The 26,702-nt window shown below is 40.8% G+C and overlaps 2 protein-coding genes and 1 long non-coding RNA gene across 3 annotated transcripts; 2 read left to right on the forward strand and 1 right to left on the reverse strand.

Moving 5' to 3' along the window:
- Positions 1-3,807: 3,807 nt before the first annotated feature.
- Positions 3,808-4,221, forward strand: LOC140302344 (uncharacterized). Its single transcript, XR_011914959.1, has 3 exons — positions 3,808-3,924; positions 4,010-4,047; positions 4,120-4,221. It is a non-coding gene; the product is annotated as an uncharacterized lncRNA (long non-coding RNA).
- Positions 4,222-8,644: 4,423 nt separating this feature from the next.
- LOC140302346 (guanylyl cyclase-activating protein 2-like) lies at positions 8,645-11,904 on the reverse strand. Its single transcript, XM_072381177.1, has 4 exons — positions 11,710-11,904; positions 11,202-11,351; positions 10,048-10,144; positions 8,645-8,766 (listed from the first exon to the last, which is right to left on the reverse strand). The coding sequence occupies exons 1-4, from the start codon at positions 11,902-11,904 to the stop codon at positions 8,645-8,647; spliced, it is 564 nt and encodes a 187-aa protein (XP_072237278.1).
- Positions 11,905-16,210: 4,306 nt separating this feature from the next.
- On the forward strand, positions 16,211-17,910 carry LOC140302347 (guanylyl cyclase-activating protein 2-like). Its single transcript, XM_072381178.1, has 4 exons — positions 16,211-16,411; positions 16,547-16,696; positions 17,557-17,656; positions 17,789-17,910. Exons 1-4 carry the CDS (start codon positions 16,211-16,213, stop codon positions 17,908-17,910), a joined length of 573 nt encoding a protein of 190 aa, XP_072237279.1.
- The last annotated feature ends 8,792 nt before the right edge of the window (positions 17,911-26,702 follow it).

The following is a 26,702-nucleotide window of genomic DNA, read 5'->3' on the forward strand; positions in this document are numbered from 1 at the left end:
CAGAGAATGTGAAGAGAACGGGGAGAACATGTAAACTCAACAGGAAATTCAAACCAGGAACCCCGGTGCTGTGAGACAACGTTGCTAAATACCACGCCGAGATGCAGCCTTCTGAAGAACCCAAAATCACAAAGTAATGATGAATTCATGCAATCTATGTCAGGATCCTTGTAATTTTGTATTTTTCTGGTGGTCTAGTTTCCTTTTAGTTTAGTTTGTTTAGTTTAGTCTGTTTAGTTTAGTCTGTCTAGTTTAGTCGGTTTAGTTTAGTCTGTTTAGTTTAGTCGGTTTAGTTTACTCTGTCTAGTTTAGTCGGTTTAGTTTAGTCTGTCTAGTTTAGTCGGTTTAGTTTAGTCGGTTTAGTTCAGTCTGTTTAGTTTAATCTGTTCAGTTTAGTCTGTTTACTTTAGTCAGTTTAGTTTACTCTGTCTAGTTTAGTCGGTTTAGTTCAATCTGTCTAGTTTAGTCGGTTTAGTTTAGTCGGTTTAGTTTACTCTGTCTAGTTTAGTCGGTTTAGTTCAGTCTGTCTAGTTTAGTCTGTTTAGTTTAGTCTGTTTAGTTTAGTCTGTCTAGTTTAGTTTGTTTAGTTTAGTCTGTTTAGTTTACTCTGTCTAGTTTAATCGGTTTAGTTCAGTCTGTCTAGTTTAGTCTGTCTAGTTTAGTCTAGTCTGTTTAGTTTAGTCGGTTTAGTTCAGTCTGTCTAGTTTAGTCGGTCTAGTTTAGTCGGTTTAGTTCAGTCTGTCTAGTTTAGTCTGTTTAGTTTAGTCTTTTTAGTTTAGTCTGTTTAGTTTAGTTTGTTTAGTTTAGTCTGTTTAGTTTAGTCTAGTCTTTTTAGTTTAGTCTTATTTAGTCTGTTTAGTTTAGTCTAGTCTGTTTAGTTTAGTCTAGTTTAGTCTGTTTAGTTTAGTTTAGTCTTGCCATTTCCCGTTTCCCTCAGTTCTCTCCTGTTAACTTCCATCAGCTGCAGCCTATCACTAATCACTCTCCCCACAGTATTTAGCCTCCAGGTTCCGTTCAGTCTTGGTCAGATCTTCGCCATCTCTTGCCCATGGTTTTCCTCCAAAGTTTTGTTATTTCTCTCAGGTGTTTTTTGTGTTTTCTAGTTCTTTAGTCCCATGTTCCTCCAGCGTTGCTGTGATTTTTATTTATATTGAGTTAAACCCCTTAAGTTTCTCTCTGGCTCCTGCCTGCATCTGGGTCCTCCTCCATCGTTTAAACCCTGAAAATCTACCTGACTTTGTAAAAGACTTTTATCAGCACCTGTTTCACTCCTAAATATTAATGTCAGTATTTAGTACAGCTTCCATCCTATTTACTATTTAAACTATTTAGACTATTTAAAAGATGCTGAAGGGTAACATTTACATGAAAACTGCAGAAGAACATATAAAGCATCTATTCTATATCAAACCTTTTCTCTGTGCTGCTCTGATTTTGCTTTGTAAACCTCTTTAGGCTTCAGGTTTAAATGCAGGTTATTATAGAATAAAGCTGAGTTGATCTGAGCTAATCATTTAATAATTATATCCATCGGAGAGGCAGACTGGTCGAGAGTCTCGGTAGAATCAGGCCACACAGTTGTTGTTATGCAAGCTCTTATCATCCCCATGAGTCACCATCTTGTCCCTGAGCACAGAGTTAAGAGTTGTTTGTTTTGTCTTCTGATAATTTCATACAAACAAAAAGCAACATTAACATCATAAATTAACATCATTATCATAAACGATTGATCAATGTGATCAGTTCCATCTTATCGTCAGGTATCCTTCAGCGATTAAAATTCTTTAAATCTTCACGAGTAAACGTAAAGAAACACAAGCTGGTGAAGATTCATCATCAAATCTCAAGCATAAATGTTTCTAAATGTTTAAACTGCCATTGAAAAAGTCCCTTTGAGAATTCCCCAGTTATCTTGAATTAATGAGGATTAGTGATAAACCTTGACCCTAAATCCGTCTCATCCCCTGGAGGAGGTTGATCCATGCAGGCGTATAAACACAGGTGTTGGGAGGATGAGGCACAAAAGAGAGACTGCAAGAAGATAGAGGACTCCTTCTTTGTCTTGCAGCTGCTTTTTGGCTTCTTCTCTGCAAAGAGAAATCTCTGACGTCCAGACAGAAAGGTGGGTTTATTGTCCTGAGAGATTAAATGTATGCAGAGTTAATTTATCCAGAAGCTTGAAACCAAGCAAAAGAGTTTTTAATGTTGGAGGTAACTGTGGAGGTTCTACATCTTTCTTCTAAGAGGAAAACTCTGTTTTATGTTGGTGACATGATGTTGTTGGATGTAAACAGACCATAAGGTCCGTTAATATGTAAATTTGATGTATTTTGATGCCTTTTAATTGTCTTTTTATGGCATTAAATGACACGCCGTTTGGTTAGGGTTGGAGGGAATTCAGGGCAGTTGTCATCCATAAAAAGTTAGTTCAGCCATGCAGTACTTTGTTTGATTTTATCTTTAACGGTATATTTTATTCTATGTTCACCACAACATATCTAATGATCTAATCTAATCTAATTCAGTGTTTCTGTCTGGAGGAAGACCACCTTCCAATATTTCCCCAGTTATCACAGCAGGACCGCTGCAGATGACCAGCTTTGGGTTCAGCTGCCAAATTTGTTGAACATCATCTGTTATAATTAGCTGATCATCTCTGATATAATCTGGCCTCGTCCCAGAACATTAACTTAAATTAAATTACGCGATTAATTAAATCTCCAAGCTGGCAGGGGACCTTCTTGGAACACTGGCCAACTTGATATGTAAGATCTAATAATAAATAATGTTGTTGCTAATGTTCAAGGATTGTTTTAGTCTGTTTTAGTCATTTAGAGGCTGTTTGGAGCATTGCTTTGCAACCAAAAAAGAGAATATTTATGCTCCATATGGGGGTAATTTTCCCTAAAACCTTCCTCCAATGTGAAACCTTCTCAGGATGATTTAGGAGGTTTATTTAGGAAGTTGCTGTTGAATCAGTTCTCTCATTCCTGCACACAGCTGTTACTCAGAGGCTGTAAACAGAGCGGTTCAGCCAATGGGAGCAGCTCAACTCTGCCACTGAGCTGATAAAAGCTCCGGCTGTCATTGAACCCGGACGTGCGCAGAATAAAGTGCCAGAGAAGCGGAGAAGCCTGAGTCTGAGCTGCAGAAGCATTGTGTTCCCACTTTCCTCGGATGTGCACTGCTGGAGCATTTTTAGCTGCCATTTAGGCCAAAGATATGATGAGATTTCTTTTGTTGAGCACCCGGTCAATCTCAGCCCAAAGCCTTTCACTCTGACAGGGCGGCACTGGCTCATCTTGTTGTCTTCCAGAAGGAAGGCTGGTAGTTTGATTCCCAGTGTGTCCACATCCATCACTCTGAACCCCACATGTTCCAGCACTGCACACTGTACATATATATGCATATAAATAAAAAAACAGGCTATAAATGCACTGTGAGTGAACCATTTACACCACAACATGCTAGAATAGCTCTAATTATCCCCGCTTCAGCCCTGAAAGTGACGCCAGAGATGCTATTGGCACAATAATGTAAATGCAGCACACTTCCCCGCCACATCTATGTCTCTAATGAATTGTTCTGCATATTAAAGCAGCCAATCTCTCAGCACAGCTGCTGTCTTTAACTCATGTAGATGGGAACTGCGTCTGATGTTAGCATCTTTCACAAAACTGACAACTCACCAGTCAGAACAACCCGTTAACTTGTTATTTCTGACTGCTGTGTTAAGTTCTGTTAAGTTGTCCTTAAAGAGTTCTCAAAGATGCACATCTCCATCTCTGACAGGTTATACCATCTCAAAGTCCCTAAGATGAACACGACATCAGCAGCAGAAGGCACCAAGCCTGCACCCCCTGAGTTCCAGCAGCAGGAGAACAGACAGTTCAAGAGCAAAGCTCCCAAACCTGGACAGAAGAGGTGAGATGGGTCGTTTCTAATGTTATTCACCTACCAGCAGACAGCAGGAAAGTAACCTCAACCATCTGTATTTCCCTTAAAATAGCTTCGACAACAGCTCGCAGGGGACGGATGGCTTTGAAGGTGAGTGTGAATAAATGCTGAGGCTAAAACTCTGTGTTGAAATGCTCCTCATGTTTGGTTTTCTGCCTGCAGACGCTGCAGTCGTCTGTCCCTGGGAGGAGTTCACTGAAGCAGACCTGAGAGAGATGGCTCGGTTCGGTATCATCTAGAACCGACTGGGTTAGGGGTGCTGATGAAGAGGGATTCGATCAAGAGTCTGCATTCTGTTCTACTCATAAATAAATGATGGATGAATACATGCTTATTTGTATCAGCTTTGTGGAAATAAATCAGCCAGGGAAATATAATATATAATATAAAGTCCAGTAGAGAAATGACGAGAATATCCGTGATTAAACTCCATCTATTGACAAGTTTTCAATGCAAAGCTGCAGTTTACAGTAAAGTTACCATTTCACATGGATGCCTGACGCTTGATTCATATTCATGAGCAGAAACTCCATCATAAGGAACATGAACATGTGCCTTAAAACAGCAAATCTGCTTTAGTTCTCAGGGTCCAGGGGACCATTCTGTAAAAGCTGGTGTTTCTGGGACATATTGAGGTCTAATCTGGGAAAAAAGCACACAAATGATTATTCTTGTGAATCCTCAAACTTCTCACAAAACAAAGTCTCAATCGGAGTATTGGCAATGATTTTTGATTTTTCGAATAGTCATTGAACCATAAGAGATTGTCCCCCCCCCCCCCCCGTCCTGTTCAGCATTATGGCAGCAGAACTGTAGTCTGAATACCTTTGATGCCAAATAGATTTGCTTTGCCAAGGGAAGTTTTATAAACGTAAAGCTCCCCTTGATGCCCATTTATTTATTTCTGTTTACATTATATGACATGTAATAGAACTGAACCGGACCGGGGGACAAGGAAAGAAGAAGAGGAAACAGAACAAAAATAGAAACAAAAACCAGACAACCAGCTGCTACACCTGTAAAAAAACAACATGGCCTCTGAGGGGAATCCAGCCTTAGAGCCACCAGGAGCTCCTGAAAGCAGACAAGCAGAGAAAAAACAAACACACAAACAAACAAAAACAAACACACAAACAAACAAAACAAACACACAAAAACAAACACACAAACCAACAAAAACAAACACACAAACAAACAAACACACAAACAAACAAAAACAAACACACAAACAAACACACAAACAAACAAACACACAAACATACAAACAAACAAAAACAAACACACAAACAAACAAAACAAACCAACAAAAACAAACACACAAAAACAAACACACAAACAAACAAAAACAAACACACAAACACACAAAAACAAACACACAAACAAACAAACAAAAACAAACACACAAACAAACACACAAAAAACAAAAACAAACACACAAAAACAAACACACAAACAAACAAACAAAAACAAACACACAAACAAAACAAACAAACAAAAACAAACACACAAACAAACAAACACACAAACAAACAAAAACAAACACACAAACAAACCAAACACACAAACAAACAAAAACAAACTCACAAACAAACAAAAACAAACACACAAATAAACAAACAAAAACAAACACACAAACAAACAAAACAAACAAACAAAAACAAACACACAAACAAACAAACACACAAACAAACAAAAACAAACACACAAACAAACAAACAAAAACAAACACACAAACAAAACAAACAAACAAAAACAAACACACAAACAAACAAACACACAAACAAACAAAAACAAACACACAAACAAACAAAACAAACACACAAACACACAAACAAACAAAAACAAACACACAAACAAACAAACAAAAACAAACACACAAACAAACAAAAACAAACACACAAACAAAACAAACAAACAAAAACAAACACACAAACAAACAAACACACAAACAAACAAAAACAAACAAACACACAAACAAACCAAACACACAAACAAACAAAAACAAACACACAAACAAACAAAAACAAACACACAAACAAACAAAAACAAACACACAAACAAACAAAAACAAACCCACAAACAAACAAAAACAAACACACAAACAAACAAACATACAAACAAACAAAAACAAACACACAAACAAACAAAACAAACAAACAAAAACAAACACACAAACAAACACACAAACAAACAAAACAACACACAAACAAACACACAAACAAACAAAACAAACAAACAAAAACAAACACACAAACAAACACACAAACAAACAAACAAACAAAAACAAGCACAAGAAGCGGTAATCGCATACAACACAGCTGTGGATATAGATGACCTGAAACCACAGGATAACACATCAACTGCTACTGGACTAGTATAAGTGTACAGAGACACAATCCACAGCCCCCCCCCAAGCAATCAGAAGCAGGCAGAGAGGGCCCCCAGCAGCCCCCAGCAGCCCCCACGGAGCACAGAACCCAGGAAGCCCACCTCAGGGACAACCACTATAAAAGATTGTTGCATTTCTTTGCTCTGATTCCAGCAGCAGCAGCTGGCAGCAGTGCATTACCACCCTGTGCATATTTTCAGCTTGTGATATGATATGCGACACTTTTCACAGCATCAATTATTCACAATTAATTCAGCAACAGGTAAAGCATGATTTCAACATGAAATAAAGTGAAATAAATCACTCTTTTGCTTTCTTCTTGGAATACAGCCGACATCTCCCCCGACCCACCTGACCTGAGCCGTCCCTCAGAAATATTCATTCTGCCTCCCAGTTTCTGTTCTTTTTTTTGCCATCTCTTCATCCTGAATGAGCTCCTCGTTTCTCTTTTTTTGTCACTGAAGGTTTTTATTTTGCTCTTCTGGAGAGTTTCAGGGCTTAAAATGCTTATTTAATGCTACAGCAGTGTTTTGAGGGCCTTTGCTTCTGGTTGGCTGACCACAGTTTAACTTTAAAGGTGAGCGATTCAGGTCTCTGAGCTCAGCATCTGCTGATAGTTCACTATCATGGAGACTTTCTTTTAACTGGTCAGTTTCTGTGATGATGTTGTCTTAACTGCAGACACCCTTTGCTACCATTACCTAAGCTCCTGCCCAGAAACTGATTAGCAGCCAGATTTAACTGGGATTAGTCCCTGAGGTGTTCAAAGTTTTCAGGCGTTCAATTTAGATTCCTGGGTGACTCCTAGTGGAGATTTAAGGAACAACAGGGGAAGAAAACATGCAACAAAATGTTCTTTTATTGAACAGAAACATGCACGTGTGCAGAAACACACTGATCAGCCACAACTTCACAACAAATAGGATCTGAAGTGACTAATATTGATCATACATTTAGAATGCAACGCAATGTTCTGCACACTTTAAATCATTGCTTATGGATGGTTGTTCCAAACCTAAAGCACAAACTGATCATCAACTCAAAGTTTCTCCACATCTCTAGAATGCAGAAGCACTGTGTGGTCAATGCAAAATAAGGAAATGACACATTCTGGCTGAGGAGCAGCTTGAGAAAAACAAAGAACCTGATATGTTGACCTAAACATTCCAGATCTCGATCTGATCAGAATCTGTGCAACCAGCTCCGTGTTTTTCCCGTCTGTCTATCTGTTCGTCATTATCTACGCTCATATCTGCACCTACTTATTGAAAACACCCGTAATATAGAGTCTGAATCTGCTCATTTCACATAAATGATTAGGAGCAACCAACGCTTTCTTCTGTATTTCGTACAACAAAGTGTTGTTGAACTATTGGATGCATGAATGCAGGTGATTCATTCATTCCTGGAGCTTAAATTAGTCAAATTATCAAGGAATTAGTTTGTATTCAATACAGTTTCCTCATGCAAATGTGCGTTAATATAGGATCAAACCAGCTGAATTTAATTTAATGGCTTACTTAGATACCAAACTTCTTTTTACTCTTATTACAAAGTGTTATCTTCTTTTTCTTCCATGACATTTTGCAGCATTAAACCACAACCTATCACCATAACCCACTGTTTTCAGATCAGTTTCAGCTTTATGTGCACATGGACATTAGTGCTTTGTTCTTCCATGTTTACATGCAAATACACAGAAAACAACAATGACATATTCATAGAGTTATTGAACAAATAAATAAATCATATTCAGTGTTTATCTTCTTCTGCTGTTCTTAAGAGACCAAAACAAGACAGTTTCAGTTCAAAGTCTAATCCCTGAATTACAGCTAATGAATCGCTGAGTTATAGCACGATAAATAAAAGTTTGCAGGGTTATAACTGCACCACGAACACCATAAATGTGAGAATAAGATGAATAGTGAACATTTAAATGAACAATAAAGTCTAAATTCAATAATAATAAATTAATTAACCAATCAAAATGAAAAGTTAATTTGGTTCTTTACTCATTTCAAGTAAAATGTGATAAATGTTAATATGTAACAATTAAATATTCTTCATTTAATGATACACTTAATCACGCTGCTGAGCTTAGATCACAGCGTCCGGCGGAGACCTGGACCTTTGGACCGGCCCTCAAAAGCAAACAGAGCTGCCTCATTAAAAAAAGCACCGCCCTTCAGCTCCAAATGGCCCCAGCTTAAAATGATGGAGGCACAGGAGGCAAACCTTTAAAACCAAAGGAATAGAATCAGCAGCTCACTGTAAGACAAACAAACTGGATGTGGAGCATCATGGGAATTTGCCGCAGTTCTGGATGACCCAGCCGGAGGCGTTCACGTCCAGCTTCAGCAGGTCCATGACCCACTCATCTTTCTGAGCTCCCTCCATGAACTCTGACAAGCTTATCTGACCTGTGAAGTGGAAATACAGTCACAGTTAGATAAGCTTTCTTTTATCCACACGCAGAACTAAATATCTCAAAAACGTCCACCTCTGAGTCACCTTCACGTAAAGCAGCAGCGTCACAATAAAAGTGTCAGGTCTCACAGAGGCTCTTAGGTTTTTTGTACCTTATCTTGTCACTTCCTGTTTTATTTTGAAATTAACAAACTCCTCTCGTTTCAGGTAACTTGCTCTTCCTCCCGTGTCTTATTGTCTTCCCTGATTCCCAAAGTGTTTCCACCTGTTCCCCTTGGTTCCTCAGGTGTATTTAGTCTGTGTCTCGTTGCCAGTGTGTTGAATTTGTCTTTCGAGCGTTCTTCCTCTAGCCTCCAAAGTAAAAGTATCAAAGATCTTATTTATTAATGATTTCCTCCTTGAGAGCGATTTTCTGTTGTAAGTTTTTTGCCATAGATTTAGTCAAGTTAAGTTTAGTTTGTCTTTGTCTTTTATTCAGTAGTATCTCCAGTAGAGGAGTGTCTTTGATTTATAACTTTAACATTCATAGCAACTCCATTAGAAGGAGTCTCTTTCTGTTTATTGATTTTGTTAAATTTCTATAGACGGTTCGGAGAGGGATAAGTTTATTTGTAAGAATTATATAACCTTTTGTTTTGTCCTCCTAGCGTGGAGAGAACTTTCTTTTGATAAGTTTTATAGCCTCTCCTCTCCATAGGTATCGAGAAGAGTGAGTTAGGAGTTTATAATCTATTACTTTGCTCATCAAGTGACTATCATTACATAAATAAAATCTGATTATTGATTCTACCCTGCATCTGCCTCCAGTGCTTTCACGGATCGTGACAGTTGACAAAAAGCCCAAATATCTGACCACGTTTTCCCACCATCTCATTTATTCAGATCTGAACCCGTTTATCTCACATGTTTAACTCTAACTAACTGCAGAGTAGAAAATCTGTTGAATCTGTCTGAACTCAAACCCCCAAACCGTGGTGTAGCTTTTACCAACAGCAAAAGAAAACATATGGAATGCTTTGCAGCCTTTAAAATACAGTAACAATAAAATAAAAGTGCAAAATCCATCTGCATATTAACTCAAAAGCCCATAAAGGGATTTCATTGTGAAACTGTTAATTCTTAAACGATTCTTAAACGTTTAAACCACACTTGTTGCTGTTTAGTATTAAAAAAGAGATGAGATCAGAGCATTAAAAGACCGATGAGCAGTGAGAAAACTCAGATCCTTAAAAACCCAGCACACAACAGGCTGAAACACACGTTGTTCTGCTTACCGTCATCGTTCTGGTCGACAACCTCAAAGAGTCGGTCGCAGATCTGAGATGGACTCATCTCTATGTCGCTCGTCTGAAGCTTGATTTTGTAAAGAATCTGTGTGAAAAACATGAAATGCGTTTTTAACCAAATGCAGCTTTAACCTTAAAGAAAGAGTAATTCCGTCCATGAACTTCACAGCGTCAACATGGAACAGTTTGCAGTCTTAAACACACCCAGAGCTGTCTGTGGAGGACATCTATGAGATCTGTTTTTCCTCTAAGTTGATTAAAGCAGCAACAGGATCCGGATAAGAGTCTCCAGAATGAGGGAGTTTGAATATTAATGCATGTTTAACAAAATAAGACCTCATTTTGATTTGTTGTTAAAGTTAAACAGATAAACAGTCACATAAAGAGCCAAAGTTTCACTTTCGTTGGGTTGAGTTCTGTCTGAGCTGGAAAACTAAAATATTTAAGGTTCCATAAACTGCTGAAGTCTGACAGATTATTCTTGGATGTGGACAGAATCTTTATCTTTAATTTGATTTCTAAAATCTGATTATTTTCATTTAATTGTTTGGGTTTTACTGTAAAGCGGAAAATAAAGTTTCAGATTAGTGAAAGTTCTCCTCCTCCCAGTCAAAGCTTTTTAAAGGATCAGTTAGATCTTTCCACCCTGACTGACCTCAGGTGGCTTCTTTACCTGGGCCACCTGAGGCCTTTTGCTGTTTTTACTGTTGAAGAGCTGCAGCTTCTGTTAAAGGCTGCATCTAGGGCCGATGTGGTCGCACCCCTGAGCCAGCAAGGTGGGACGCAGCAACTAAACGCTGGCTCCAGAACTCTGGAAAGTTAGCTGAAAGGTCCAAAGGTGGCAGAATGAGGACACCTTCTTAACTGCATTACAACACGATCTGTGGGTTAAAGGCACTTAGGATCACCACGATTACATCTCCTTATACAATGAAGCTTCTTCATTTGGTCTTGACCTCTGGCCTTAATCCCTCTTTACTGGGTTAGTGCAGCACAGCTTTAGAAGATTTGGGTTATGAAACCTGGTGATGTTTTTACAGTTTGACACATCAGCTGGAAATCCTCCTTATAATCCTTTTTTTTCTTATCATAGGAACAATTCACCAAAGAAGAAGAGAAATAACTGAAAGAGTCCCCCTTACCCTTATGATCCGTTTCACCTCCTGTCTGTCCAGTTTTCCATTCCCATCCTTGTCGTACATCTTAAAGGACCACTTGAGCCGGTCTTCAATATTGCCTCGTAGGATCAAGTTAAGTGCTGCAACATATTCGAGGAAATCCAGCGTTTTATCCTGTGAACAAGAACAGCAGAGTTACACGTTATAAAACTGACAGGAAACGCAGGGGCAGGAAGGTAGGACCCAGAACCAGAACTCCAAAAGGTTTATTCCAGAAATCTAAATCACAGCAAAGCTGGAAACAACTAGAAAATGCAAAAAAAACTTGGGAGGAAACAAGAGAGAACAACAAGGAGTCTACGGCGAGGATCTGACAAAGAATGAGAGGAACCCAGGAGACTGAATGCTGATCAGAGACTGATCAAAGAGGATCATTAACACTGGAGATGGGTTTGGAACTGGAGACTAACAGAGAACTGAGGGAAACAGGAATACTAAACCAGAGAAGCACAAAAACAACTGCATCTTTTACCTGATTGGTGTCGAAGGAGCTGAATATCGTCTCGAGGAAGAGCGACTCCTCTGCAGAGGTGCTCTGCACCCCGAAGATCTTCTTAAACTCGTGCAGGTGCAAGGCGCCGCTCGGGCACTCCTTCAGAAAAATGATGCACAGCTCCTGAATTTGAGCCAAATCCATTTCCTCACTGTGGCTTCCTTCTTGTCCCATGGCTTCGAGCTGCCTGGATCCAATGATTCCTGTTGGCTGAAAACGAAAGTTTGACTTTCTGTCAACAGGCTGTGAAGGCACCAGCTCACTCTCCCCAGAGTAAACTGAAGAGCTTCGTGCAGCTGCCCAGCTTCTGTTGGGGAGGCAAGGCTTCTAATAGATTAATCTCGTTAACAGGTTAAACCCTTGCATAAAACCCTTGAAAATAGATCTTCTCGTGCTAAAGGTGCTAAAAACGTTTGGATCTTAGAGCAGCTCAATGCTGCATGCAATAAATTAAACAGATAAATCTGGAAAGTTTAACTTTAGTTGCGTTTAATGGTTGACGTGAGATTTAATCTAAATTAAAATGTTCTTTCACTTCCTTTCTCACAGTTTCAGAGCATCAAATAAGAAGCTGGAGCTACATTATTTTCATGTAATTGCTGGAATGAAGGGACTGAAATCTGAAATAGATTCGATCTGCAGCCTGTTAGGAGCTGTCAGAACAGTGTGTGACGGGACTCTAAAAGGACTTCATGAACCGGCTCAAATTACCACACTGCAGTAGCAAAATCTAACAAAGAAAGGAGCTGGAAATCTGTCAGATCTGTGGTGAACGGTGTAAATATTACGGGTTGCAAATGAATGAAGCCAACAAAGCCTACAATGACCAGAGAAATCAGGTGCGTTTCCATCAGCCTGTTTAGATTCGTATCAAGAAGTATCGAATTGGAAAATTATGACGGAAACGACATAATTCGACTCAAAATCCCCCGATTCGCACAAATGAAAACAGGCTCACTGGCGCCGGGTTTTGGTTGATTCGAAAGGGATGGAAGCTTTCAGAACAAGACAAGAAACATGGCCGACAACAGAAGGTTTGTGCAGAGGGAGGAAGAAGTTGTGGTGTTTTTAACTTTATGCATTTAAGAGATGCTTTTATCCAAAGTGCCTTAGCAGGTAGGGTAAGGGGGTCTTGCCTAAGGACCCCTACTGGAGGGGATTTGAACCCACATGGAAGGTGGCAATCATGCCATTAAGCTATCCAGCCCCACAACTTTAATTAAGGAGAAACAAATAACTGCTCTCCTTGACAGTAAACAGCAGAGAAACACCAGCACATATCAAGCGTGGAAATGTGCAGCCGGGGGTTTGATAAACCATGGACTGCACTGAGAAATAAATGGAAAAGTCTGAAGCTGCGGGCAGAAAAACGGATGCTCAGCAGAAGTGGGTCGGGATCTCAAATTAAATTAAATTCTTCAAAGAAATGGTGACTTCCCTGCCGAGCGAGTTAGCAGTTTTCATCCGTACTTTTGATGGAAGCACATGTAGTGGACCTAAGGGTTGTATAATGCAACTCAGGTGGCCTCCTTTAGCTCCTCCCCAGGTTGTGTGGGGTGACCACATAAAGGCTCAAAATGGCTCCGTTCAGCCTCTCGCTGAGCTGGTGCCGTTACCTGATCAAGGTGCTGAGTAGGGTCCCATCCTGCATGTGTAATTAAAATCTGTTTCTCACTAACCTGTTTTTGTCTTTTAGGTTTAGATGCTGCTGTGCTGTTCTGTTATACAGTTTTGGTTTGTTCTGTTTATTGTAGTTCTTTATTTATCCAGTTTGTTAGTTTAGTTTAAGTATATTTTTGTCCCATTTACATTTGTAATATTTTATGGATTAAGTTGCTGGTTTTGTTAACTCTTTGCTGTTCCTTTGAGTTTCAGTGTGGCCTGATTGTCATCAGGTGGGAGGCTGGGCACCGTGGGGGGCCTCACTTCCTGTTTTGCATGCAAGTAGACTCTGGAGCACTTCTATTGTGGTTGTAGAGGTTTCTTTTTGTAGTGTTGCATCCCAGGTTAAGGAGGGACACACTCACCCAGTAATATGCCTCCCACTGCAGCTCCAGCCCAATGATTTTTAGTTCTGTTGTTTGGATTTTAGCATTGTTATAGTCTCCCTTTTAGCTTTTTTTGTTAATAAAAATAATTTTACAAACTTACCTTGTGTTTAACCCTTTTTCTTTTTCTGCAGGAGCAGTTTTACTTTTGCTTTATTCATCAGCATTTTCAATAAACTTGTTTTATGTGCGTTCCTGTCTCTGCCTCCTCAGTCCTGACCCTGTGTCCCTATATGTATTTGTATTCCAGTTGTTATATCTTAGGGTGCAAATCCCCCGGTGGCGTTGTTCCTTATACTACCACACTCCTGATTCTAATTTATTTTAATGCACATTTCCCAAAGATTTGAATCACTTTTGGATGGAAACCAGTGGATGGAGGAAGAAATTGTGGTGCTTTTAACTTTATGCATTTATCAGATGCTTTTATCCAAAGTGCCTTAGCAGATAGGGCAAGACCTTAGGCAATAGCCGCTCTCCTTGACCGTAAACAGCAGAGAAACACCAGCACATATCAAGCGTGGAAATGTGCAGCCGGGGGTTTGATAAACCCTGGACTGCACTGAGAAATAAATGGAAAAGTCTGAAGCTGCGGGCAGAAAAACGGATGCTCAGCAGTGGGTCAGGATCTCAAATCCCTACCTTTTCAGCTGCATTTGAATAAGCTTGAGTTTCAAAACGGAATCATATTTTAACTACTGATTTTAATCTTTTCTGATTTTATCTATTGTTCTTATTTCTTTTGTTTAAATTTTAAATCCTGCTTTTTATTTCTTCTGTTTTAATGTCTCTGTAAAGCACTTTGAATCACCTTGTCGTTGAATTGTTCTGTACAAATAAACTTGCCTTGCCTTACCGCGCAAGTCAGTAGTTTTCACCAAAGTCCGTACTTTTGATGGAAGCCCACATGATTCTAATTCATTTGAATGCACATTTCCCAATGATTTGAATCACTTTTGGATGGAAACCAGTGATTCAACTGCAGCCGAGGTTTAAGCAACCAGAGGAAGACTCGAGAGTCCCAGATCACACTAATAACCGGCTGTACAGCAAACAGCTACAAGTTAATACCAATCACAGCAGGGAGGAACTTCATGGCCAGAAAAGGTCTTAAAGGAGCATATTTCTTCATCCATAAAACCCATGAATCCCTTCTGCTTGAGTTGGGCAGCGTCAGGGTCACATGAGGTGAATCTCAGCCCAACACTGTTCACAGCCAAGCGTTTATTTTACAAACCCTAACCATGTAATCTTGGGTTTTATCCCGTAAACATTAAGTGTTTAATATCCTGTAAAAAAAGTAAAAACTTTATTTTCTACCATATTTATACAGCGAGGAATTATGGGATAGAGTTATACTCTTACTTTTGGGAAGCACTCTTTACAAAAAATTGAAGAGTAGCAATTAAAGAGTAAGTCACTGACTTCCATGATGAAAAATCGTATTATTCTGTGATGAAGCTAACAAAACAAATGCATTCATCCCTGATAAGAAAGATGCTGTTTGAGGCCGTTTGAGGAACCCGGAGCAGCTGAGGTGAGTCAATCATACTGAAAAGAAGAAGACTGAGGCCATCTGGTGGGTGGAAAATGTGGTACAGAAGTCATGGGAGGGAATAAAAGGCTCAGAGCTGAAACCAGAGCTCCTCAAAGGCAGTAAATACGGATTTAATAAGTCATTCATATTCATACCAACCAGTGGATGTTGGTTCCCAGGACAAGAATCTCTCTTCAGATACTTTAAGAGTATTTTAAGGCCTCAAAGTGAATTAATTTAACACACAAAGCAGATTAAAAGGTTTGCAGATTATTAAAGTTCATGGGCAGCGATGGAGTTCCTTTAAAAACTGCAGAAGATCAGGCCCATCCTCTCCGTTTTGACCCCAAAATAAAACCATAATGCTGCTTTACGCTTCGGTTCTGCTTGGATCGGTAACATGAAGGTGGTTTAGAGGCAGGTAAAAGCTTTACAGCTTCAGTAAGAAGGCAGGTCAAACTGGGAGAACTGTTCCGAGGCAGGCTTCATTAGATCAACACTTCAGTGCTTACACACTGATGCCTTCAGCCCTCTAATCTCTCGGTGGGTGCTCTTGGTCTGGGGGGGGATCTGCTCCTCTTTGCTGTCAGAAAGCCAGCAGATTTGTTGCTTTGCAGCAGAGTAAATAGTCTGATTACTCTACCTTTATTTCACTGAGAGGACCGGTTGTAGTTTTTAAACAGAAAGGTTGGAGAGAACCGGTGTTATTGGGAAGGAGTTGGATAAGACAGGTGAAGCATAAATTGGATTTGTTCTGCTCTGGAAATAGCTCAGAGTGCTGCAGGAAGCACAGGTCATGGATTTATGACGGCCATGCAGCGATGCACGAGCTGGGCAACGTCCATGTGGATATTTCATCATTTCAGCAGCTTCCTGCAGCTTTGTGAGTAGAATTATGGGTCAAGCAGAGAGCAACTCGGACTCAGAAGTGACTCTTCAAAACATCCAGGACCTCTACCGTAAATTTGCAAGCGAATGTCCGAGCGGGAACCTGCACCTGCATGAATTCAAGAGGATCTTCGGAGTCAGCAGCTCGTCGTCGGAGGAAGAGCTGGCTTACGTGGAAATTGTGTTTAAGTCATTTGACACAAATAAGGTAAAACGGTGTATTTTCATGGCGATTTACTGGTTAAAATAAAGTTTTCATCAGCCACCGGCTGTTAATGCTGGTGAGTATTTGCAGTATAACTGACATATTACCAAAATCCATCCTCCTGTTTCCTGTTTTTAGGACAATAAAATAGACTTCATGGAGTTTGTGGCAGCTGTTAACCTGATTCTTCGTGGAAAACTGGAGGACAAACTAAAGTGGTCTTTTAAAGTTTACGACAGAGATGGAAATGGCTCTCTGACCAGACAGGAAGTCAGACACATCATCAAAGTGAGTACTCGGGTCTCCTTTTGACCCCGACAAATATTCAGAAGGGTTTCTTCGGTTAGGAAAAAGATTATGGCTTAACTTAACAGTTATTAACAGTAAGATGCCCACAGAGGGCTGCACAGAAACAGCTTCACAGCAGGATGCTTTGCAAGATTCAGCCTGTTAAATAATAAGATTTCTTTAGTTTAGTTAAATTCCTTTGTCAGCAAACAGGATCCTGCAGGGAAAAGGCAGATGTTAGGAAGTGTAACCGGCACCAGCTGCAAAGACCCTCCACAGGTTCTGCAGATCAGTCCATCAACTTAGAATTCATAACTGAGATGAAGTTAACATCTTTTTTAGTGTTTCTTAGTGACAATAAAGGCTTTTCTGGCTTTCTTTTTTGGCTTTTTCGTTCACGATATAAAGCCTTCTTGGATGTGGATGAGCATCTCTGAATCATTCTGAGTTGAGATGGAGATTTGGACAATATTACACCAGAGATACATTCACTGTGTGGGTTTGAGGACAAAAATAAGTAAAACCTTCATCTCAGTCGTCCTGGAGGCCAAGATAACACTGTCCAAACTGACCATTGCATGTGGTTAAATAGTGTTATAAATATAGTTTATAACAAGTATTTAAGCTGATGATGGAAAAAATAGACACAAAAACTGTAAATACTGTTAAATTTCCAATAAAAATACTGCTGATAAACGCTGTTCAGACATTTCAGTTTAAAAAATCCTGCATTGCTCACATTTTGGGAAGAAAACCCTGAAAAACCGAGACCCAAACGCACAGATACTCAGATTTATTACATATAGTCACAACTTTATTGGTACACATCGTGTCATCATGGCTTTTTTCCACCTGTTCAGATTATCAACAAGATAAAGAGGCACGAGGACCCGAATGTCACAGAAAACATCGACAACATCTGTGAAAGAATATTTGAGCTGGTCGACAAGAATCATGACAGTAAGTCGCCTTTTCATTAGAATTCAGGACTAGATTTAACCGATTTAGGCATATATCAGAGCATCCTGTCACTCCAGTGTACAATCATTGTTCACCTTGTGCGTCACGCTGCTCTTTGTGTTCACATTCCAGGTCAGATTTCTCTGGAGGAGTTTATTGAGGGGGCTGAGAAGGACCCCTGGGTGATGCAACAGCTCAAACTTGATATCGAGCCCACTGACTGGTTCGTTAAACAGATGCAGAAGAACTCCTGAGTTGTTTTGAATACCTGGACATCAGATTGTGGTAATAAACGGCCTTACTACTAGGTGAAGACTTCTTACCTTGTTCACACAGAGACATTTTTTACAGCGTTTGATCTGCATTGATACGGGACCATGAGCACGAATCTTTCATTGTCACTATTCCTTTTCCTTTTTGGCATTAGATATGTCCGTCATGGCAACAGTTTGTGACTGATAAATGCCTGGATGTGCTTCCCTGCTGTTTTAAGTAATAGAGATGATGAAAAATCTTTTTTTTTGAGCTGTAACCTGGAGCCTTTTTCCTTTTGTATTACTGCTTTTTCCTCCAAAAGGTCCATGATAAATCTGCACAAGCTGCAGGGAGTGGTAAATAAGTAGCTTGATTTTGGTGGTAACTCGTGTCTAACCCTTCAACCAGCTTCATCCGACACTGACTCCACTGGTTCACTGCAAAACAAGGCTCCAACTCACCGAATGGGACTGAAAAGTCAGCCAATGTTCACACCTCTGAGGTAAAACGTTCCTAAATTTGGTCAATTGGAAATGCACCGAAAAAACCCCAAATCATGCATTTTAATAGGTCTTATACTTTACCTCTTTGTCAACATTATGCCATTAATCTTAGGTGCATGCCATGTATTTGCAACTGTGTTTATTTCAAAGCTACATACAAAGATCATGTATGTACACTGATTATGAGACGTGGGAATCATTTATGGTCTTTGCACCGTGGTAATGCTGTTCTGTTCTGATGATTTAGGCTTTCTTTTACACCCTGTGGCTGGCCAGCTCTGAGTGGATGTTACTTCGTGATAAAGCGTCACTCTCTGAAACATTTTTGCTGACTAAGGACACCCCTGCTATGAAAATAGAGTCCCTTGTTGTCATTGGTCTCTTTTCGGTAGACTGTGTGCCCTGCAACAATGCAGGATGGTGTAAGAATGTTAACTTGGCCTCCAAATTCCAGTCAAGCATCTGTGCTGAACAAATAAATGAATTTATAGGCCCTAAAAGTTCTGCTGTCACGGCTTGGGGGTGTTTTAGTGGCAAAATATTAGGCAGATAAGCCTGTTATGCCTGATGGGTGCGTAACCAGGCAGATTATGCCAACAGATTGCTTTTTCTGATGAGGAAAAGACTCGGTTATATCATCTTGCTCTGCGCTGAGTCAGAGGACATCCCTCCAAATGTTGGGGTGCCTGCAGAGGAGCTCATTGGCCGACCTTTCACCTGTCGAGGCAGTAGCCGATGCAGTCGATTTCTGGGGAAGACACGGGAGTTACCAGTTACCAGAACCAGCTTCTCAATGAATTCGGTGTAATTCACCAGTCTTCCAGTAGTAGCTGGAGGGGAGACTCCTTAAAAAGTCTGTTGCAGCGTTATCTGTTCATCACGCCCATTACAACGAGGACACAGCTCATTTTTTTATATAGATGCAGAAACGGTGTAGGTACCAGATCTGCTCGGGGCCCTGCGCCTGTTGGTGACGTCCCACTCTACGATTGGCTGGACGTTGGCATGGTGACGTAAGGGAATGTGATTGGTCCGGTGTAGGTACCAGATGTGCTCGGGTAGCCGGATCTTTTTTTCAATACAAAATGCATTTGGAAACTGATCTAATCATGTCAGCATTTCTATAAAAGTCACAAAAAAAACAGCTAAGAAAACACAAAGTACTGGGTTTACTATTTACATTTTATGAATGAAGTATTTTTTGCCAATATGAGGTTATTTAATAGAAACTTTATTACAAACTACATTGCGTCCCATTTCATAAGAACCAGATGTGCTCGGGGGTCAAGTCCCTTTCGAAAGATAAAGCTGGATTTCTTTGTTTCCTACGAAGAGCCGCGAAAAAGACCTCAATAGGTTGTTTTTTTTTTACTACTTCAGTAAGTTGTCCGGACCAATCACATTCCCTTACGTTACCGTGCCAACGTCCAGCCAATCGTAGAGTGTGACGTCACCAACAGGCCCTGAGCACATCTGGTACCTACAGCGGTGCTTTGATGATACAAACTATAACGGCCTGATTTCAAACACTAAAGACGCCAAATCCCAAACGCTGGCTTAAGCAACTCAAAAATCTCACCGTTTCACAAACAGGTCACAAGCCTGTCAGCCACAACTGGGATTTACTGGACTGCAAGATCAGAATCCAAACGTATCGACTTCCTTAAGTCTTCATTTTCCTGCATGACTTTTTTTCTGTTGCCAATTTATATGGAAATAAATGTGAACATGAGGCTCATTGATTTTAGGGTTTTCCTTTAAATTTGACATTCACACAAAGTTCACACAAACGATAAGTAAAATCACCGTAATGTCAGTCCAACAGCATCAGTCTGTTGTGATTGTATCACCATGTGCCATTCAAACCATTGAATTTAAGATCGTGAACAGTCAAGAAAACCCTGGGATAAAAATCAATGAGCCGCAGATCATTAGCATTTTGTGCTATCAGTCGTAGCTACAGTTCATCTCTGTATTTTCTCACTGGATCAGCCATATTGTAAATGTTAGCTTCTCAGCACTTGTTAAGTTGGAAATAAACAGGAAGCGTAAACCTTTTAGCACGAGTTTGTCTTAATTCGGTTACCATGGTAACTGCGTTTTAGTGTGGCCACATATGTTTGATGCATCAGCTTCATGCCAGAAGTCATTATACAAACACACAGCTCTGTGAGTCAGTGCCAACATATGTTCTGGTCACTTCACTTAGACCTTATGGGAGCTTTTACTGTATGGATTTAGCCTGACTTACTATTCTAAGCCCTTAAGGCTCTTTACCTGCCCGTATGATATCCTTTGGTTTTACAAAGACCCTAATGAGCACTGCAAAGACAACCCTTCACTTTTGCACGTTAAATCTAAATTAAACTAGCGAGACAATGACTGGTTGCATTGTTATCCAACCTGTATGGTTTAAAGTTGGACACTTTTTGAAAAGCCTGCTAAGCGCTGTAGGGGTGACTTCAGGTGTATGTGGAGTTAATGGATGTCATACTGTTAGGCAAAGAGATTTAAAGGCTACGGCCATCAGGTCAGGTTAGACGTGAAACAAGGTCTTATTGGGTGAAGGAGGCTTTGCGCAATTGTGCCAAACAACCAGTTGCCCTTAAGCACTCTGCTTAAGCAACTAATACTTTGAATTATTACGCGTTTACACATGATTCTAAGTTTGCTTCCAACTAGAATTGAGTGAATAAGACAATATCTACAGCATCGATTAGGTTTTTTTGAAGGTTTTGTTACAGCATTTAAAGATTTGTGTTGTATAAAAGGGTTTTTTGTCACAGTAAGTTAGGTTTGGACCCAGAAATAGGCAGCAGGCAGGTAGATTTTGAACAACAACAACTTTATTGAAATGTACAACTTAAGATGCTGTGGAGCTGCAAGTCCCAAACAATCCAAATATATTATAAATGAGGATTGGACAGAGAAAGAAACTGAACCAGGGCACAGCCACAGGTATCTTAAATCACCTCCCAGCAGAACAAACAGACACTCATTAATACCACATCCAACCACAAGTAAGGGTGCAACGATTACTCAACGTTGTCAACAAAAATCGATAACATAATTAGCTGTCAACGTATTTAATTGTCGGTTACGTCATCACACGTCTTTTTCACGCTGTCGAGCTGAACATCATTCTTCGTACGGAGTGAGTCATCTCACTTCCTACCTATCTCTGCTTAGAGACGCATGCGCGTTACGGTAAATAATAGCGGGAGATGACCTGTAGAAACAGTGAAATGGCTGCAGCTGAATTATCGTCCTCATGTCCGAAAGTGTCCAGGGTCTGGGAGCATTTCACCCTCGACTCCCAGAAAAAATAGATTACCTGCAGGTTTTGTAAAGCCGAAGCAGGTTGGAGCTCTGGGAGACGGATATTTAGCTTGTTAGCGTAGCCTGCTAGCTATAAATAAGCGGAGTTGTCTTAGATTTTAACATTAAAGTGCAACATTAAAATTGTATTATTTATCTTCACAGTCCAAAGTCACAACCAGGCTGTATTCTTTTTCACTTGTTGGTATTTATTTGACTGTTGGTGCATTACAGCCACACTCTTCTTAGCATTTTCAGTTAATATTAATGTTAAAAGTCAAGATGAAATATGGCTTGAATGCATCCTTTTAATTAGTAATTAACAGATTAGTAGATTAATCGTTTCAATAATCGATGACTAGTCGACTATCAAAATAGTCGTGAGTTGCAGGCCTAACCACAAGAGGACCCACGGGGTCATAGGTCATCATGAACATCATTTAAAGCTGAACTCCCAGTGAAATGGACATGAGGTTTCTTCTGGAAAACGTCCTTTTTAGAAGGAAAATCCAAACCCAAATTAATACATCCACTTTTCATATTTGATGGTTTCACCAGCTGTCCCTGTATTCATTAACCAATCAGAATCCTGTTTGTTCACACAGTTTGGAGGCACTGGGTCTAAATTCAGACACAGAACACAACATAAATAAAGTGGATCATGGTCTAAAACTGTTCGGCTGCCCTCAGGTCAGCAGCATGTGAGTCAGCTGCCTCTGATTATACTGATGCTGACTCACTGAGAGAAACACTCAGTTGGAGGAACTCTACCAACAACAAAAGTGACTCAGTCATTATTTAAAGTCTGTGTTCTGCTCCCAGGACTTTTGGAACTTCTAACTGAATCTCAGTGGTTTAAACTTTAGTTTCTCTGTTTTTCCTTTAAAACATCAGCAAGTTGAAGGCTTTATTTTTTGGTGGATAAGGAGGTTACCAAGAGACCACAACACAAACTTCCACATATACACCGATCTTTGTCGGTTTTCTGTCTACCGTCTTTATTTGTCCTGTCCTTTGGTCTTCTCTGACTAAATCAAGGTTTGTTTTGTTTGTTTGTTTTTAGAAGAATAAATAAAAAATACAAATCAATAAAGCTGCTAAGATTAGATGGTCAAAGAGCGCTGGTGAAGAAAAAAAGTGTTTTAAAGAATTATTTAAATCAACAGAACAGCCAAGAACCCTTTTGTTCAGCGTTTAAGAGGCTGGATCACAGATTGTGATTGGTAAACTGATGCCACTTCCACCAAACACGACTTACTGAGCTGATAACCACCATCATAGCACCGCTCAGTGAGACCTTCACTGTGTTAAAGATGAGTTGAATAAGTTGAACCTGCTCTGAAGTTAAGGCTCTGATGAACTTTCTGAGGCACATAGTCACAGATCTTCTCCCATGAGTCCATCTCTGGATCAGCATGTTTGTGATAAAGAAGAAAGGTCCAACATGTTTAAAGACAGTGGGTGCTCAGAACATCCTCCAGCCCATAAATCACCATGTAGTTCTGGGATAAAGACACCGTTTATGACCTATACATCTCTGTACCATCTGCCCTCTTTGGGCCTCAAACTGGACGGCTCAAGAGAACATGTCTGATGTGATTAAACACACGGTTTGAATTTAAAAGAAGGAGAAAACACAGGAATACGAAGTCACACTTTATTCTCAGTTAAACAAACAGATTCAGAAAGTTGTAGAATTCTTCATCCAAAGCCGGTCCTGTCAGGTCCATGAAATCCAACTAGAAGTTAGAAATCAGAACAGTTCACATTAAAAAGGTCGACAATAATTATCCATTTATCAACAGAAATGAAGCTCATATGAGAACGTTTTAAAACTTACACCCAGCAGCAGCGACGTCCTGATAACCCTGAGAGGTAGGGTCCAGACGATCCGCAGGTGGGGGTCCGACGATCCGCAGGTGGGGGTCCGACGATCCGCAGGTGGGGGTCCGACGATCCGCAGGTGGGGGTCCGACGATCCGCAGGTGGGGGTCCGACGATCCGCAGGTGGGGGTCCGACGATGGCCCGTTGACAGCCCCCGATTACAGAACAGTTCACAATAAAAAGGTCATCAATAATTATCCATTTATCAACAGAAATGAAGCTCATATTAGAACGTTTTAAAACTTACACCCAGCAGCAGCGACGTCCTGATAACCCTGAGAGGTAGGGTCCGATGATCCGCAGGTGGGGGTCCAATGATTAGCAGTTGGGGTCTGACGACCTCGGGTCAACAGCCCCAATTACTCTGATTTCTGATGGCCCAACCGAGGCTACTAGACAACAGGTTTCACCCACGGATGGGTTTCAGTCACTTGTTCAACTGCAGATATTGATTTTAGCAAAGAAACTATTAAAAACTTACACTAGCAGACACACAAGGCTCTATCCGATACTTTCAGTGTACTGTCGTGAGTTTTTAAAGCTCTTGCTGTCGTGGGAGGACCGCCCACCGAGAGTTAACCAAGAAGTGGTTTCAGAGAGGGGAGTGACCTCCCACTCACAGCCCCTTATTGATTTCCGATGGCCCAACCGAGGCTACTGGACAACAGGTTTTACCCACGGATGGGTTACGATCACTTGCTCAACAGCAAGTATTGATCTTAGCAAAGAAACTATTAAAAATTTACACTAGCAGACACACAAGGCTCTATCCGATACTTTCAGTGTGCTGTAGTGAGTTTTTAAAGCTCTTGCTTTAGTGGGAGGACCGCCCACCATGAGTTAACCAAGAAATGGTTTCAGAGAGGAGAGTGACCGCCCATTCACTGCCCCTGAGTATTCTGATTTCTGATGGCCAACTGAGGCTACTAGACAACAGGTTTTACCCACGGATGGGTTTCAGTCACTTGCTCAACAGCAAGTATTGATCTTAGCAAAGAAACTATTAAAAACTTACACTAGCAGACACACAAGGCTCTATCCGATACTTTAAGTGTGCTGTAGTGAGTTTTTAAAGCTCTTGCTGTCGTGGGAGGACCGCCCACCATGAGTTAACCAAGAAGTGGTTTCAGAGAGGGGAGTGACCTCGGGTCAACAGCCCCGATTACTCTGATTTCCGATGGCCCAACCGAGGCTACTAGACAACAGGTTTTACCCACAGATGGGTTATGATCACTTGCTCAACAGCAAGTATTGATCTTAGCAAAGAAACTATTAAAAACGTACACTAGCAGACACACAAGGCTCTATCCGATACTTTCAGTGTGCTGTAGTGAGTTTTTAAAGCTCTTGCTTTAGTGGGAGGACCGCCCACCATGAGTTAAACCAAGAAGTGGTTTCAGAGAGGGGAGTGACTGCCCATTCACACCCCCCTTATTGATTTCCGATGGCCCAACCGAGGCTACTGGACAACAGGTTCTACCCACGGATGGGTTTCAGTCACTTGCTCAACAGTAAGTACTGATCTTAGCAAAGAAGCTTTGAAAACGTTACACTAGCAGACACACAAGGCTCTATCCGGGCAGTTCCGATACTTTAAGTGTGCTGTAGTGAGTTTTTAAAGCTCTTGCTTTAGTGGGAGGACCGCCCACCATGAGTTAAACCAAGAAGTGGTTTCAGAGAGGAGTGACCGCCCATTCACAGCCCCTTATTGATTTCCGATGGCCCAACCGAGGCTACTGGACAACAGGTTTTACCCACAGATGGGTTATGATCACTTGCTCAACAGCAAGTATTGATCTTAGCAAAGAAACTATTAAAAACGTACACTAGCAGACACACAAGGCTCTATCCGATACTTTCAGTGTGCTGTAGTGAGTTTTTAAAGCTCTTGCTTTAGTGGGAGGACTGCCCACCAAGAGTTAAACCAAGAAGTGGTTTCAGAGAGGGGAGTGACCGCCCACTCACAGCCCCTTATTGATTTCCGATGGCCCAACCGAGGCTACTGGACAACAGGTTTTACCCACGGATGGGTTTCAGTCACTTGCTTAACAGCAAGTATTGATTTTAGTAAAGAAACTATTAAAAACATACACTAGCAGACACACAAGGCTCTATCCGATACTTTCAGTGTGCTGTAGTGAGTTTTTAAAGCTCTTGCTTTAGTGGGAGGACCGCCCACCATGAGTTAAACCAAGAAGTGGTTTCAGAGAGGGGAGTGACCGCCCATTCACAGCCCCTTATTGATTTCCGATGACCCAACCGAGGCTACTGGACAACAGGTTCTACCCACGGATGGATTTCAGTCACTTGCTCAACAGCAAGTACTGATCTTAGCAAAGCAACTATTAAAAACGTACACTAGCAGACACACAAGGCTCTATCCAGGCAGTTCCGGTACTTTCAGTGTGCTGTAGTGAGTTTTTAAAGCTCTTGCTTTAGTGGGAGGACCGCCCACCGAGAGTTAAACCAAGAAGTGGTTTCAGAGAGGGGAGTGACCGCCCACTCACAGCCCCTTATTGATTTCCGATGGCCCAACCGAGGCTACTAGACAACAGGTTTTACCCACAGATGGGTTATGATCACTTGCTCAACAGCAAGTATTGATCTTAGCAAAGAAACTATTAAAAACGTACACTAGCAGACACACAAGGCTCTATCCGATACTTTCAGTGTGCTGTCGTGAGTTTTTAAAGCTCTTGCTGTCGTGGGAGGACCGCCCACCGAGAGATAAACCAAGAAGTGGTTTCAGAGAGGGGAGTGACCGCCCACTCACAGCCCCTTATTGATTTCTGATGGCCCAACCGAGGCTACTGGACAACAGGTTTTACCCACGGATGGGTTTCGGTCACTTGTTCAATTGGAGATATTGATTTTAGCAAAGAAAAACTGGCAGACACAAGGATCTATCCGTTGACAGCCCCTTATTGCCCATATTTCTGACGGCCCAACCGAGGCTACTCGACAACAAATTTTACTTACGGATTTCAGTGTAACATAAATAATTGTTAAAGACGACGCAGTTTCATTGTTTCACTGGGCTATAAGTCGGTTAAAGAGCCACACAGTTTACGGTTGCGTCGTAGGT

Source organism: Leuresthes tenuis, unplaced genomic scaffold (genome assembly GCF_036924035.1).
Source record: "Leuresthes tenuis unplaced genomic scaffold, fLeuTen1.0.hap1 SCAF_2, whole genome shotgun sequence".
NCBI lineage: Eukaryota > Metazoa > Chordata > Actinopteri > Atheriniformes > Atherinopsidae > Leuresthes > Leuresthes tenuis.